The sequence below is a fragment of the Rhopilema esculentum genome, chromosome 21, assembly GCF_057945365.1.
Source record: "Rhopilema esculentum isolate cy_ngs chromosome 21, ASM5794536v1, whole genome shotgun sequence".
NCBI classification, from domain to species: domain Eukaryota; kingdom Metazoa; phylum Cnidaria; class Scyphozoa; order Rhizostomeae; family Rhizostomatidae; genus Rhopilema; species Rhopilema esculentum.
This window is the reverse complement of record NC_142835.1, coordinates 1,994,538-2,011,544: the sequence shown is the minus strand read 5'-3', so window position 1 is coordinate 2,011,544 and position 17,007 is coordinate 1,994,538. Positions and strand designations below refer to the sequence as shown.

At 38.2% G+C, this 17,007-nt stretch overlaps 1 protein-coding gene across 7 annotated transcripts in view; it reads right to left on the bottom strand.

The window, feature by feature from the left end:
* Positions 1-17,007, bottom strand: part of LOC135684281 (cytochrome P450 3A17) — a 69,948-nt gene that overhangs the window by 29,920 nt on the left and 23,021 nt on the right. For 2 of the 7 annotated variants that reach the window (XM_089114806.1, XM_089114805.1), the window contains exons 2-6: positions 4,036-4,386; positions 3,469-3,677; positions 2,719-2,995; positions 1,627-1,921; positions 69-837 (exon numbers count right to left, since the gene is read on the bottom strand). The exons of 1 other annotated variant lie outside the window; for it this stretch is intronic. In XM_089114806.1, the coding sequence (XP_088970932.1) occupies positions 452-837; positions 1,627-1,921; positions 2,719-2,995; positions 3,469-3,677; positions 4,036-4,374 (1,506 nt within the window). In that variant the 5' untranslated portion in view covers positions 4,375-4,386 and the 3' untranslated portion in view covers positions 69-451. 4 more of the 7 variants (XM_065199781.2, XM_065199778.2, XM_065199780.2 and 1 more) reach the window with 4 other exon arrangements.

Sequence of the window (17,007 nt, the reverse complement as noted above, 5' to 3'; positions counted from 1 at the left end):
AAATTCCTATTGAGCTACGATTTTGGGGTGTCACAAAAGAATAAAAAATGCTGAAAATAAAACAATCATGCTAAAATAGACCAGATCTCATTATATCTAACACTAGCATATGTTTATTTTGAATATAACATGGATTAAGATAGTTCATTGTTGAAACCTTTTTTTCAAAGTGCTCGGATACGATAAACGTATTTTTGAACACGTCCCTATTTGCAAGGAGATCAGCATAAGATTCGAATTTCTTCTCCTTGGTTAGCACAAACATTTTCTACAAAGCACACGAAAAGCTATCTTCTGAGTGCATTCAACTGCAATGCAACTTATTTGCAAAGGCTTTACATTTGAGAATCAAAATCAACCAAGTGTTCATATATTTATCACAGTGCTCTTGAGCTAAAGTAAAAATTATATAGTTCCTTTGTGTTACAATCCAGCCTCTTCGCGTTCAAGTCTACTCTCTTTTCTCAAATCGTATCAAGACTGGCTCAGCTGGTGATAGCACGGCTCTTGGTTGGACCTTCAAAGGCACCGGCGTCTCAGGACCACGCACCATGCGATACTTCTGCAGCATTCTGACAAGGATAGTCCTTATCTCCATCTGCGCAAATCGCATTCCAATGCAGTTTCGGGGACCATCGCCGAAAGGCAAATAAGTGAATTGGTTGATAGATTCCTTATTCTCTGGAAGAAATCTCTCCGGTTTAAAATCGTTAGGCTCGGGCCAGTATTTTTCATCCCGGTGCAAGGCGTAAATCGGTATGAGGACGCCCATGCCTTGTTTGAAATGAACACCGTTTATGACACAAGATTCGTCAATAGTGCGGTTAGCCAACAACCCTAGTAGATTGAAAATTGATAAAAATTTATAGGAGTCTTTAGCTTGTCTTAAAGAGACACTAACCCGAAAATTGTAATAATTCAGTAATTTCCTGAATGCATGGAGGTCGGTCTATGTAGAGATAATGTACTTTGTGGGAACAAAATTTTTGCGTCAAACGAAACTGGGGAAGAAATTTGAGGGTATGATTTCGGTAAAAGCCATGGTGCGAGAAATGATGCGAGGGTGCGAACGTATCGTAAGACAGGAACTATAATTGCTCGTTTATACCAGCGACAAAGACCGAAGATGTTTTTTTCACTTCCACCTACCCTAAAACAATCCATTGCATCCCCATCTACCTTTACGCGCGAAAGAAAAGAAACGACGGCCACCGATTGAACCAGCCCGGGCAACAAGCCCCGACCGAGAACTGTCAAATGACGTCAATCCCTTTGTTTCTGCGTAGCAGACCAGAAAAGAAGTGGGATATCAAAAATATATATCCCAATTTCTAGAGTCTCGAAACTTGACTTCCACAGCGAGTACAGAAAAACGAAAGATGTTTTCGGGTATCATGAGCCCCCAACCTTATCAGCATAAATTATCGTTGGAATCTTCGCATGCAAAAATTTGCGTCAGTACCTCTTTCATGGACAAACTTATCATCAAACGGCAATCATTTCTCTATAGCATTCTGAAGCTTATTTTGTTTTTTCTTTGTAAATAAACAAATCTTGCTTCTAAATGTAGGACAAAGCGGCCACCGAAGACCTAACAGTTACGACAATCAAAATTAAAAAACTCACCTGGTGGGTAAAGACGTAGTGTTTCTGAAATGCAAGCTTCCAAATAAACCATTTCTTTAATTTCGTCATATGTAGTCGTGTCTTTTGATTCACAAATACGCATGACCTCCTCGTACACTTTATCTTGGATTTCTGGGTATAAAGCAAGGTGATAGCAAGTAAGGCAAAGAACATTGCTTGAAGTGTCGTACCCAGCTAGTAGGAATAGAACCATTTGGGCGATTAGTTCATTCTCTGTGAGCTGATGACCCTTTTTCTCGGGGTGCTGGGATTTCAGCATGTTTTGCAGCACATCCTAAATCAAGAAAAACAATGATATTATTAAGATGAAACCTTCAGACGTCTCTCACGAGATACAACAGCCAAGATACAAGCTACATTGTGCTTATGCTAGGCTAAGTTCCCCCGTTCGTACACCGCAGGTTCGTTACTACAATATATATACAAAAGCAGGGAAAAACTTTGATGAGATAATTCGATGGGTTGATGATCAGGCCGCTAGCATGAAATATTTTAATATTATGGAAGAGCATTATTACTAAAAGAAAAAAGAAATCAAAACAGCCTTTTAGCAATAACGTTATTCTCTTTAGAATAAACCGAGTGTCAAATTAGACAGCAAAGAACCAATAAAGCACCCTACGCGGGTACCCTATAGCCTCTGAAAATATAAGAAAGATTAGCCTCGGAAAGACTACAAATATCTTTGCTTGGGTGTCAGAATAAACAGATGCCCCTTGGGTTGGACTGATGTGTTCTGGGCCTTCCGGCCCATGCCTATTAGCTGGACGGGTGCCTTGCGAGCGACAAAGTACTGGAAAGAAATAAAGCCTTGCCCCCTGTTGCACCAAGGTGTGGCTTTTTTCTTGTCCACGTCCGATATGATATGGAAAGATTTTCTAACAGGAGGTTTTCAAACATAATGTACATAGAGACGTTGGAAAGGTCATAGGGCTGGGGGAAGCGCCAAAAAGGGGTACCTCCATGCACCTCTTTGGTCCCCGTGCTTCGGCGTCCTTGCCTGTACATGGTGCAAAACTTGTTTCTAATGAAAACAAATAGAACAAATTAGATTAGAACAATATGACATACATTTCTTGTTGTCCCTTGAACTTGTCGCCTTTGCTTGAGTATCTTCTTTGCAATATCTATCATCGGATACCAGTTGAATCCGAAGCGGGAAAACATTATTGACTTGGATATTTTCTTCCCGATAAAAGGCACCATCAGAGCAATATATGGCCATGGCCTTGGAGACATTGCATCCTTGGCATAAGTCGTGACTTTGTCGTTTGGGTTTGTCTGTGCTTCAGAAAGAGTTCCAAAAGCGGCTGAAAGAATCACTTCCATCGTTACTGACTGCTGCCATCTGAAACAAAAACATTGTTTGTGTACTGAAATTTATACTTTTGTCATTCGCTCATGAACTTTTACCATTTTAGATTAATGTATCAATATAGGTTATTTTAATTTAAGCAATAAAAGTTCTTTTTGTAGTAATTAACACCTCAGCAAAAAATTTTGTGAAGTTTAATTAAGTATGCAAGTTTAATTATGCAAGTTTGTGAAGTGAGCTACATGGATTCAACAAACGGATTTAGCCTGATTGAATTAAAAGGGGTTTTTTGTTAAAGTAGAATAACGTCAACAAATCTTTAAAGCACGTTATCAAAGTGTTTAATTGGCGAATATTCTTACAAAAAGAAACATTGTTATAAAATTGACAAGAATATCACCTTGCCTTGATGCAAATAGAGAAAACGTTCAGTTGGTTCGTCACATTGTATTTTTCAAGATCCCCTGACAAAAAACAGAAACATAAAATGAAGCAAAAGTACTGACTCGTGAATATCGACTGCTTGCTTTTCTGCCGCTGCTTTTTCTATTTTCTTTAGAAGAGTATCCCCAGCTTCGTTCATAATGTACATCATGCCTTTGAGTTTGCCAGAGGTGAAGGCAGGGGTCATAATACTGCGAATGTCCTTCCACCTTTGACCTTTGACCTCAGACATCATGCTTTTTAAAGGCTCAGGAAACTCCAGTCCACCTTTCTATAATATATGGCAACAATATTACTTATTATCGATTAAAAAAGTAACATAAAGTAATGTTAACACTTGATAATAATTTGGTGCTATTTAACTTAAAGTACATAAGATTTTGTTGAAATTTCTGGGATTGTGTCTTTTTTTATGTTTGAATAGAAGACGTTTGTCACACTACAATGCATTTCAAGATGTCATCGTTTTTAGAATAATTTACCATTCATCAAACAGAAAAAAGATCCAACGATCAAAGTGGATATAAAGTCAAAAGTGACACCACAATAATTTTATGACATGAAACATCAGTTATTAATCATATAAATATCACCCGAATATAGCTGCATATATGCAGTTCGAAACTTACCGGTCGGTCGTGAAATTTGTCAAATTCCTTAACCAGCACTTGTCTAATGATATCAGGCTCCGCTACAATGATCATTGGTTGTTTCAAAAAGTATAGCCCATATATACTACCATATTTCTTGCCAGCTTCGCAAAAGAAATTATGAACCGTTTTGCTATTCCAAATGAATGTCATGCTGTTACCAATCAGAGGTAAAGGCGTAGGCCCTGGAATGCCGAGCTTCTTCAGTGCAGTGAAATTCACTACATAATGCCAATACATCAGAACAGTGACCAGCATCAATGACGTAATAATCCAATGCTCCTTCACAGCAGTTAGCACATCAGATACAGCATCCATCCTGGACTGCTTCTGCGTAGATGGTTGATAGAAAACGAGGGCATCAAATTTGGAATTGTTACATGTGACAAAGAGATATAGGAAAACATTTGGAACTTTACAATAAACTATATTGCTTTTGGTTGTAAGCATGCTCAAGACAGGTGCACATAAGAACATTTTGCTGAGCCAAATGCCACGAATGAGACAATTTTCTTAAGCACAATGCTTCCGTGTGCGGCTCCCAATTTGAGCGAGTTTAGTCATTCGTGAGAAAAAGTTCGAATATCTGACATGTTTTGCTGACTTTGTTCATTCGTGGCGCTTCTTGTGTGCATAGAACGAAATCATTTTGAAAAGGTGATTCTCATTGAAAATTTACTACAAAACTACCGATACTGAACTTGGACCTGAGAAAGAAAGACTTTTTGCTCCCAATTTCACTGCTTAGCAGTATAACACAGCAGTATAACACAACATGTGACTTTCTATTTTCTAGTTTGAAGGGCACAATGTCCCGGCGCATTTCGCTGGCCATACAAATTTCCCATTGGTTGCACTAGACAATAGACCTATTGTTACGTATCCAATCAGCAACGTTAAGCTAGTCTAGATGTTTTCTCGATAAAAGCCATTCAGATTCTAGCATAAACATTACCATATAAATCGTGAATGCTGTAGTATGAAATTTTGATGAGTTCACAAAACCAATCTTGATTTATTTTAATGACAAAATCTTGGATTTTTTGTAGCTGTTTAAATGGTCTCTGGATGTGGACTGTTTAAAATGACCAATTATTCAATAACCAGCTGGAACCATAGATTTTCTTTTCCCACCAGATTTGTTCCGTAAAAGATAAATTGGTTCCTTACCTAGTATGCAATCAGCTTGGGGAATTAGCAACACATTCATCAGCCAGGCAGTATGTTTTGTTCCAATCTCAGAAAAGCATGACACAATTGGATGTTTTACCACCGTTGACAATGCCATCATACAGACAAATGGACGAAATCCACGGGATCCTCGATTAGGCTCAGCTTCTAACACAATGCACTATTCATAATTCTAATTTTCTTGCTGAAATGATTTTGTACTTCAACAATTTTGCGTTTTGCAAACATGGTAGGAGAGATTTGGGAAGATTCTCCCTCACAAAAAAGATTAATGACGTGAGAAAGTGCTGAATACAAATGAGTTCAACTGATGTCAATGCCTTTAAAAGCAAATTGAAATGTCATGCCCATACATCACCAACAAGCATGCAAAGTCAAGGCAGTTTCCATCACCAGTGGTGCTTATTAGAGGTGCTTATTAAAATTTGTCCCACTTGTCAGCACACAGGAAGGTTGGATGATTTTTTCCATATAAATGCAGGAAGGTGGGATAAAGCTGGAAGATTGGATGAAGTGTTCGTGTAAACGCGAACAAATTTTATTCCAAATGTCAGCACACAGGCTGGAAGGTGGGATGATTTTCTCCATTTACAAATGGAAGGTGGGAAAGAATCTGCATGTAAACATTCGATGATTTCGTCTCACCTGCCAGATTATGGGCTGAGAAGTGGGATAAATTTGCTCATATAAACAGGCCCTCAAACACCACACCACTTATCTTTGTGTTGTTATGAAATGTTCTTGCATCTACGAACCTTAGTGGATATATGCTTTGTTTATTCCTACATCCAATGCCGGCTGAATCGTCTCGTTGCACTGACAGTGAAGCCAGGTCCGATAATTCCCACTCTTTTCTGTTTCCAAAATCAAAGGACTCGCTTTTAACCAAAATTTTTTTATTGACAGAAAAAATTAAGTGGAGGAATTACATTTCCCTGTTACATTTTCCCCACAAGTTTAGTTGCACATTCAACCAACCGTCAACTGGGCCTAGATGTGCTTTTTACTAAACATCATCGATCGCCAATACATATTGTTTTCCTTGTGGTTTTCCTTTAGACTTTGAACACTGATTATCAACCATACATCGCCTCGACTTAGGACAATGGCTTTTAGTAGGTAAACCCTTATTACGTTGTGTTCATAATTTATTCCACCTAAAACTCTTTGTTTACTGTAGAACTGAATTCCATAAAAGGAAGCTAATCAAAAGATACGCACGATTGAAATAATCTCCTTTGCATTAGTTAATTGAATATATATTTAAATTTTAGCAAAATGAACTAATGCTGCCATTCTACACATCTAAAAGTGTTCGTTGTTAAGCAGCTTTGGTTTTCCAACTAGAATGCGGAGTAGTATAGCTTGAATAGTTTTTCAAATGCAATATCATCAATTCAATATGAAATATATAACCCTAATTTTAATAAATTTTAATTATTGACTTTGTGTAATTGGCAGTGATCTTTGACATTTATAAAATTTATCATCCGAGTATCGATTAGGCCCAATTAACCTAACCTGCGTGCAGACTCTACGGAGGAGAAAAAAATCCAGAGGGTGAGGAAAGTCTGCGCGACACAGGCACTTTTCTTGTCTTGGGTCACGTGCAGGTTCTTGAGATCTGAGGAACCAAATCTGATTGGAGGAACAATTTTCATCATTAACCTGAGCAAAGATGGCCTCCTCAGGAGGATCAGAACCTTTGAGCAGAGTTTGTGAGCACGATTGGGACCAAGAAACATTCGTTGAAGGATTAAATCTCGTTTCTGCGTTGATGGGTGTCGAAAAGCTAATACCTGATCAAGAACTTGCTCTTAGTAAGTATTTTAAAGATCTAAAAAACCTATATTACAGTGCTCCAACCAACCAAAGAAAATCCCTTGTTTATCAAGCAACTCCGCTGTTAATGGACCACATGGCTGACTTTCCTCATCCTCTGGATTTTTTCTCCTCCGTAGAGTCTGCACGCAAGCTACATTGTACTAGATTCTCCTTCTGCCCATATCACGTTACATACTTCCTCCTGCCTTCTCTAGCCTCACTTCTTCTCAAACAAACGTTCGACTGTGTGACAGGTGTATCAGTCTGATTAACGGGGTAAAATCTAAGGCAATTTTTTCCCTGGAATCAAACACCGACAATAAATTGCATCATTGCTCAGGCAAGACAAGGGCTGATGCACCAAAAGCCCAAAATGTTTGTCCTGAGATAAAGGTTTTTTTATCATAACTAAAGGGTCTCCGCGTAGGAATTAAACCGAGAATAATCGCGATATCAACTCATATAAATGATTTTTCTCGAATAAACCCAAAAACAATTTTCTTGACAACGCAAACATTGCCTAAGCCAGTGCCTTTGCGAACGCCGCAGCCAGAAAAATTTTTCATAAATCTTGAGACTTCGTTTACCAAAACAATTTAGAGCTTAAAACTTTCGAAATTCAAAAATGTAGGTTTTTTTCGTCCGCCTTGCAATTTCCCGTACTGAGCCCTTATACGGGATCGTCCATTTGCCAGTTGAGTGATTTTGCCTCACTCAGAACAACACATATTATATCCAGTCAGAAATATCGCCTTCGGTGCCTCTTTATCATTGATTCGGTAGAAAATTGTGGAACATTCGAATATGACGTAATGTGATGCAATATGATAAAAATAGAACAAATTTTTCGAATATTCTCGATAAAAAAAACGTATGAATACGGATAGTTAATGCTTAGAGATCAGAAGAAGTAGAGTAAATGGAAGAAGATAGCTGTGATAAAGAAACTAAACGACAGGCCTAGTGAATGTGAGTTCTTTGGTGTCACTGGGAATCGGAGATCGAGAGGGCACAGGAATAATAATAATAAACGGACCGGATATAGACAAACTTACCTCTGGTGTTCGTTATTGTGCACCTTCCTCTTGATCAAACCCCGACTTTTCTTAGCAGAATTACTCTTTTTGAAGGTTTCCTGGCTCTGCTTGCTGTTTCTTGGGCCGTGCAGATCGTAGGAACCAATAAGCGGAAAATAATACTGGACCGGAAATGCTCAGATTTCTACTTTGAACAACAGCTTGAACTTTAAAATTGCTGAATCAGCAAAGCTCTCGAGAGCCATCTTTGGCCCAAGGGTGATTCAAGAAACGGGGGTCATGTCCTTCTGGCTCCCGGAGAGTTGGGAAAACGCCCCTTCTAGGAATATTTGTTTAAAAACTTCTCAAAGATTCTGAATGTTATACAGAAGCATCGTATTTATGATCAAGTATATCGTGTTACAGTGTTAATAAATTTACGGACCTTTGTTGCATATTAGTAGCTGAGAATGGACGATCAGAGACTTCTGTCAAAACACTGAATAAAGCTCTATTTTTCTCCATTTAAAATGTAACAAATTTTGTACGATACAAATGTTTTGATGAACAACCTCACTATTAACATGGACTCAACACCTGTGAAATACCAATTAGACGGTTCGTGTTAGTAAGAAATTAAAGAATGATACATTCTGGGCTTTCATAGTTCGAAAAGAACACATTTCAACTCATTTTATTTTTGTCTAATAGGGTCGTTTCAGCTGACGTCACATTTTCTGTCACGTGACCCTATTTGTTGCCGTGGTGGGCAAAAAGACAACATCCGCCATTAGCGTGTTGTTGTAAACATAGGCTGACTTATCTCGATTCATTGCTCGTTGCGCTTAATTTGCAATTGAATTATTCTTCAAATTTTTAAACAATTACTCTAAAACTCTAAATCTGTTGACAAACACCAACAACACAAAGAAGAGACAATGTGTTTAGAAGTGAAATATATACATAACATTCAAGCATCTACACAAAAACTAACATTACTCGGCAATAAGGTCGTGATAAATGTCAAAGCAATTAATTCATCAATATGTGTCATGTGATTGTCATGTGACTCTACTTGACACTTAGCTTCGATTGATGTAGCTTTTGGAATAGTATATTTAGCTTAATTTCAGTTGTCATCCGCTCAGCCATTAAGTTGTCACTGTTTTTCGCTACATTTTATTGTCTGAAGTAAGTTGTTCTTGTAAAATTTTCTATTGATGAAAGTTGGCGGTCATTGAAACTTCATTCTCGATGCTTAGCACTATGAGATACAATCTAATCCTGTTCTCTATCCTAGCTAGCAGTCATGCTTGTCACGTCGGGCATGACCAGCTTTTTCCAGAGATAACATTTTTCAAAAATATTTATTTTCGTAAGAATAAAGTCCTATTCTCCAATGTAATAGCTGAAGGCCATTCGCCTTTGGAGCCCTATGGTTCATGCAAGCCCTGCGAAGGCGCTCTTCTGTTGTCGGGCATAACTAAAACAGAGGGTTTCTAATTTAATCATGCCTATAAGTATGAGCATCATGACCAAACCCTGTGTTTTAGTCATGCCCATAACGCTGGTTCGCAATATTTGGTCATGCCTAACAATAGGAGTGATGCAGGAGAGAACAAAGGCTAGTAATGCCACTTCCAAATGGCACAATCAGAACCGTCTTGTGTTATCTTGTGAATGAGAATGACCAAAAAGCTTTCCATTTAGTTTCATGTGATTTATTGTTTCATTTACAAATATGAGCTTATAACTAAACTTTACAAATGAACTCAAGCCTCCAAATTGAAAAAAAAAACTAGGAGAACAACACAATATTTGATCTAAACTAACTTTATCTATTAGACAGAACCAATGTTTTTTAATGTCTTTAATAAGTTCTGTTTAGTTATTGTCAGAACTTTGTCTATAGAAATTACCAACAAACATTTCATGATTTAACATGGTGTAATAAGATAATTGCAAAGCAATGAGAAAAGCTCATTCATTCCAAAGGTTCATCAGAATTGTTTCATTAGTTACAAGCCTTAAACTTTTTTGACCAAATAGAGCTCATGAACTCAAAAATTGGGCGTGACAGAATTTAGCCACACCCACATTTTTTTAAAATTTGAGGAGAGAGCATGACCACTGTCATTTGGCTGGCTACGCCACTGATACTTAGACAGGACCGACGCAAAGCAGCCCCTTTTTGGGGGGAGGGGGAATACGAATTTAACTGATAAAACAAAATCATGTGATTCTTTAGTCAAATAGGCCTGTCAGCCCTTTAGATCTGTATAGCGGGATAAGCACATGATAAAGTCGCTACCCGAAGCGGCACAGTTGTTACTACCCGTGACATGCGCTGAAAAACCCACTCTTTGAAGCAATTTTTACAGATGCAGCCTTACTTTTTAATGAACATACACAAGCTGAAAGCTTTTTTAGCAAACGGACTGTGCCGCAGATTAAAACTACGGGTAAAATTGATCATTTCTTTGCAATACTGTTTTTCCAAAACATCTTAAAAAATCGTAGCTTGTTCTCGATTATGGACTTTTTGAGATAGGTGAAAAGTTACAAGCTTTTATCAATTAGCAACAAAAGCGTGTCATAATCTAAATATATATATTAAATGATAAAAAGTTAATGCCTGAATTTTACAATGCAAAGCAGTTCTACAAACATATTCAGGTTTAAAAATATCACTTGATCTGTTGCCTGACTTTGAAAAAATGGTAATACGATTTGTTCAACTTCCTCAAGTTTCCAAATTTTTTTCACTTTCTTCAATTTCCTTTTGTTTCAACAACCTTCCTCCGGCCAGTGGCCGTGGGGCCGTAATGTTTTTCTGACTTTGGGCCTGGTTCTTTTATTTACACCTTAGTTTTGTTTATCTTCGGGGAATGTCATATATAATAACTAACGAAGCAACTATCAATGCATGATTCTTTTCTTGATTTGACGACTTGAAAAGCTCTTTTGACTTACCTAAAACATTTCTTCCGCTGAACGGATTTCATAATTCCATGTTCCATATTATTTATTGAAAAGGATACTCTGTTCCACGGCACCTTCTGTAATGTCATGTATGTGAGTGTACCCTCCCTCATCTACCCTAGGTGCGGAAGGAGAACGGAAGAAGAAAAAGAGGAGAGACGTCTCTCTCCTTTCCTCTTCCATTCTCCTTCGCAATTCCTTTCCCCGTTCTTCATCCTATGACTTTCTGAGGCTCTGGGACCAAGGGTACCCCTCGCCCTCAACCCTTATGGCCGGGGGCATCATTTCCCTATTCGAGGTCATATGATATATAATTTGAATATTACATGGATTTAGTTAGTGCATCGTTAAACAGGTTTCTATTCAAAGTGCCCGAACAGGGGCGCAGTGGCTGCGACAATTTTGTCGGAAAAGTCGGCAAATCCAAAATTTGTCGGAGAATTCGAAATATTAGACAAAATATACGATTTTCATCGACCCTGTCTTAAAATTCGTCGGAAAATAGAAAATCTCTAGCCTTTAAAAAAAGGCCTTTTAAATCTCTAGCCGGAATCTCTAGCCGGAAAACAGGCCTTTTAAAATCTGTCTAAAATTCAATCATTTACCCAAAACTGCATTAGCTATTTTATGCTGTACTCCAGTGGCGGCCTGGCAGGGGGGCCTGGGGGTCAGGCCCCCCCAAGCTAACTTTTTTATAGAGGTGCCAATGCTTATTTAGGGTGTCGAGAACTCGACAAAAGTTTGATACGACCGACTTGTCTGGTCATCTCTTATTATCTTAAAGTGGCATCTCTTATTATCGTTGTAATTGCATAGTAAAGTGGCAAAGGCACTTTAACGGAATTAACATATGATGAGTATGAAGACAGGTTTCACTGAAAAACACGTTTTGAAAAAAATGTGACAATTCTTTCAAAATAAAAGTAAAAAATAAAATCACAAAAAACTGCCAAATAAGTGCTCGTATATTAATCACAGTGTTCTTGAGCTAAAGAAAAGATAAGATTATCCAATGTGTTACAATCAAACTTCTTCACGTTTTAAATGTGTTCAAGTATTGCTGCATATTATGCAAGCATGCTCAAATATAAGACTAAGAAGCTATTCTATTTTCAGCTGGATTTTTGTAAAAACGAGCTGACGTGTTCAAGTCTACTCTCTCTTCTCAAATCGTATCCAGACAGGCTCAGCCGGTGATAGCACGGCTCTTGGTTGGATCTTCAAAGGCACAGGTGTCTCAGGACCACGCACCATGCGATACTTCTGCAGCATTCTGACAAGAATCGTCTTTATCTCCATCTGTGCAAATCGCATTCCAATGCAGTTTCGGGGACCATCGCCAAAAGGCAAATAAGCGAATTGGTTGATGGACTCCTTATTTTCTGGAAGGAATCTCTCCGGTTTAAAAGCGTTTGGTTCGGACCAGTATTTCTCGTCCCGGTGCAAGGCGTAAACCGGTATGAGGACAGCCATGTCTTTTTTGAATTGAACACCATTAATGACACAGGATTTATCAATGGTGCGGGCAGTCATAAACCCTAGTAGATTGAAGATCAATAAAAATTCGAGCAGAGCTTGTCTCAGTGGCTAAACTTTTCATCAAACGGTAATCATTTTGCTTCTAAAATCAAGGGCAAAGTTGCCACCGTAGACCTAGCAGTTAAGACTATCAAAATTAAAAAAACTCACCTGGTGGGTAAAGACGTAGTGTTTCTGAAATGCAAGCTTCCAAATAAACCATTTCTTTAATTTCGTCATATGTAGCCGTGTCTTTTGATTCACAAATACGCATGACCTCCTCGTACACTTTATCTTGGACTTCTGGGTATAAAGCAAGGTGATAGCAAGTAAGAGAAAGTACATTACTTGAAGTGTCGTACCCAGCTAGTAGGAATAGAACCATTTGGGCGATTAGTTCATTCTCTGTGAGCTGATGACCCTTTTTCTCGGGGTGCTGGGAATTCAGCATGTTTTGCAGCACATCCTAAATCAAGAAAAACAATGATATTATTGAAATGAAACCGTAGAAGTGAAATGAAACCGTCAGACGTGAAATAAAGCCTTCAGACGTGAAATGAAACCGTCAGACGTGAAATGAAACCGTTTCCAAAGAAGCTGCATCGTGCTATGGGAAGAAGAGGAGAGCTCCCGGGAAAATACCTCAAGATACAAACGCCAAATGTAAGGAATAAGCTATCTTGTGCTTTGAAAAGAGATTTAGTCTTCGAGCCCTCATGATTGTACAGCTCTGGGCAGGCACCGCGGAACGTTGAGAAAATTGGGGGGTCTAAAAAAAGTGGGGGGGGGGCTAAAACCGTATAAAAAGAGGCTTTTCTGGCAGTTTGATACTTAATATTTGGCTTTTTTGCAGAAAGTGGGGCTAAAGGCCCCCCCAGCCCCCCTGCTCCGCGGTGCCTGGCTCTGAGCCGTTGATATTGATAAAAAAAGAGGGGATAAAAAGGGGGGAACTTTAGCTCGGTGTGCTGATTGACAGACTGTCCCTTCTAAAATGTTTAAAGAAATATTGTCTATGACACATCAAATAAACGAGATCAAAAATAACGTTAATTCTAGTTCTATTCAATTAAATTTTAAAGAATAATCGGAGTGAGAAATTAGACTGCAAAGCAGTAATATTGGCCTCTAAAGACTAGAATATCTAAGCCAACAGTTGCAACTAGAGGCAATGGCAGCTTCTAAGGTCTTTGATTTGGGAGGAAGTCATGCAAATATAAAAGTTCCGTAAAATTATTAGGCTGGGCCCCCTTTTGTACCCTGGCCCTCCTTTTGCACCCTGTTCATCGATCAATGTCCCATATGCCAGACCTACCAGTCCGCCCCTGGATGCGCCAAGCAGCAGACATGTGATTTAAAGCACCTTTCTTATCCTTTTTAATGAAACCAAATATAGCCAAGATATATCAAGATTTACTGATAGGAAGTCTGCGAGTAAAATGTACGCAATGATAGCAATAGAGCTGTATTGCTTGGAGGAAACGCCAAACAAGCCTAAACAATAAAAAAGTAGATAAAATTGCTAAAGATCACAAGGGTAAGAGGTAACAGCCTAAGTGCACCTCTGGGCACCTCGAGTTTCGGCGCCCAACTTACAACTAGTTATCTTATTTATTTAAAAAAACAAAAAAGAGAACAAATTAGATTAGAACAATATGACATACATTTCTTGTTGTCCCTTGAACTTGTCGCCTTTGCTTGAGTATCTTCTTTGCAATATCTATCATAGGATACCAGTTGAATCCAAATCGGGATAACATTATTGACTTGGCTATTTTCTTCCCGATAAAAGGCACCATCATTGCAATTTCAGGCCATGGTTTCGGGTCCATTGCTTCTTTGGCATAAGTTGTGACTTTGTCATTTGGGTTTGTCTGTGCTTCAGAAAGAGTTCCAAAAGCGGCAGAAAGAATTACCTCCATGGTCACTGTCTGCTGCCATCTGTAACAAAACATTTTCTAGGTACTGAAACCCGTACTCTATCATCTTGGATTTATTGATCAACATCACTTATTTCTATTTAAACAATAAACGTTTTTCTCGAAGTAACAATTTATCAAGCATTTCAGCACAAAGTAGCTATACAAAAATTATGAATTAAGCTGGATGGGTCCAATTAACTGGGGCGCTGGTGCATGTTAATTGAAAGCAGAATGTAGCGTTATTCAAGTCATTCGCAAAAGCGCCAATGCCGACATGGAAACATTTACTTGCAATGGTGAGCTCATATTTGTTAATTATGTGGCTTAAATAGTGTTCATCTTGTCAAAGATCAAAGTACATTATATATCCTACAGACTATTCTTATTCATTTAGGTCCATTGACGGTTTTGTTTACATTAGGCCAGTTTTTGGGCAGATAGCAGGTACTTCTAGGGTTCCAACTATCAGAAAATCAGATGGTTGTTCTAGAAATGACACATTAGTAAGGACTGGTTATTCAAAAACGTTTAGGCCCATAGGAGGTACTTCGGATAAGATGGCACCAAATGAAATATCTCTTCACTGATCAGTGGATCGCTTCGAGACGAATCAATTTAGTGTCATTTTGGTAAATTTCATTATTGAAAACAATGATTGTTTCTAAATCAATTTGTCAAAGATCAAAGTAGGCAATCTTTCAGCGCATTTAACACTGCTAATTTTCAGTGCATTGGGGGTAAACATTAAAGATCGGCTTAAGACTTCAAACCTGTTCAGTCAATAAGTTACGGAGAACTCTCAGCCAGTTAGGATTTGGAGCCTATGCTAGTGCGAAAAATCAATACTTTGAAATAATTGAAAATCCATTCAGAACGGTTAGGACTGATGTTGTTTGAGGCTACAGAACAGTTACATCATGACATGTTATCATGAATGTTAAAGGCATCGTAGAAAATGCAACATGGGAACTGAAATTCAGGATTTGTTGGCTGCCAAGAACATTGACTTTAAGTGCTCCTTAACAGAAGTCGTTCTGACATGCTGCCCTAGCCATTGGAAGAACTCAGAATAAAGACTTGTACCAAGCAACCAAAACAGTGCCATTAAAAAAATCAGGGTGCAGGACTAGTGCTCTTTGACTTGTTTTATATTGTGAGAAGTATTGGACTTGTTTAAATTTCTGTATCTTAACATACACCCTCTACTGAACAAGAGAGATAACGTCAACTGATTTCTTAAACAGATGAAACTTAAAATTTCAATCGGCAAATTGAAATATTTAAACACAATAGGGATGTTTCTACAAAGCTTAGAAGAAATCAAAAGAAATTAGCAAATCATGAGTGTTTTGTTCCCATGCTTTGAGACAAAAAGAGAGGAATCTTATTATTTGAGCATCCTTTTCCTATTAGAAAAAATATCAAAAGATATGGAAGTACTGACTCGTGAATATCGACTGCCTGTTTTTCTTCTGCTGCCTTCTCTATTTTCTTTAGAAGAGTATCCCCAGCTTCGTTCATAATGTACATCATGCTTTTGAGTTTGCCAGACGTGAAGGCAGGGGTCATAATACTGCGAATGTCCTTCCAGCTTTGACCTCTAACTTCGGTCAACATGCTTTTCAGCGGTTCTGGAAACTCCATTCCACCATTCTATAATACATGGCAACAATACAGCTCAGATTCGATAAAGTAAAAAAAAATAAACATATAAAGTAACAAATAATAAAATAATAAAATAAATAAAGAAATAATAAAGTAACAAAAAATAAAAAAATAAACATACCCGGGTAGACGCCAATCTGACTAATTAGGGAGGGATCTATGTTGGAAAGTAAGGCGTTTTCCAGACACCACAATGCGATGGGTATCTTGGGTCTATCACATCGCCAAACATATAGACAAAAAAGACCCAATTTTTGCAATCCCGTGTAAACGTGATACCAGCAAGATAATGGCGGTTAAACTTACCGGACGGTCATGAAATTTGTCAAATTCCTTAACCAGCACTTGTCTAATGATATCAGGCTCCGCTACAATGACCATTGGCTCTTTCAAATAGTATAACCCATAAATTCTACCAAACTTTCTGCCAGCTTCGCAAAAGAAATCATGCAACGTTTTGCTATTCCAAATGAATGTCATGCTGTTACCAATTAGAGGTAAGGGCGTAGGCCCTGGGATTCCGAGTTTCTTAAGTGCAGTGAAATTTACTACATAATGCCAATACATCAGAACAGTGACCAGCATCAATGACGTAATAACCCAATGCTCCTTCACAGCAGTTAGCACATCAGATACAGCATCCATCCTGGACTGCTTCTGCGTAGATTTACGAAAAGAAACAGTGTCAGAATTAGTAAAGGATAAATGCAACAAAATACAATGATGTTAACAACTGTGGGTTACGGGAAAGACTAGACTCGCAGAGAATTTTAAGAAATTTCATCGCAATTGATTTTTAGCAATTTAAAGGTAGGCTGCGTTCTAGTCCTATATGG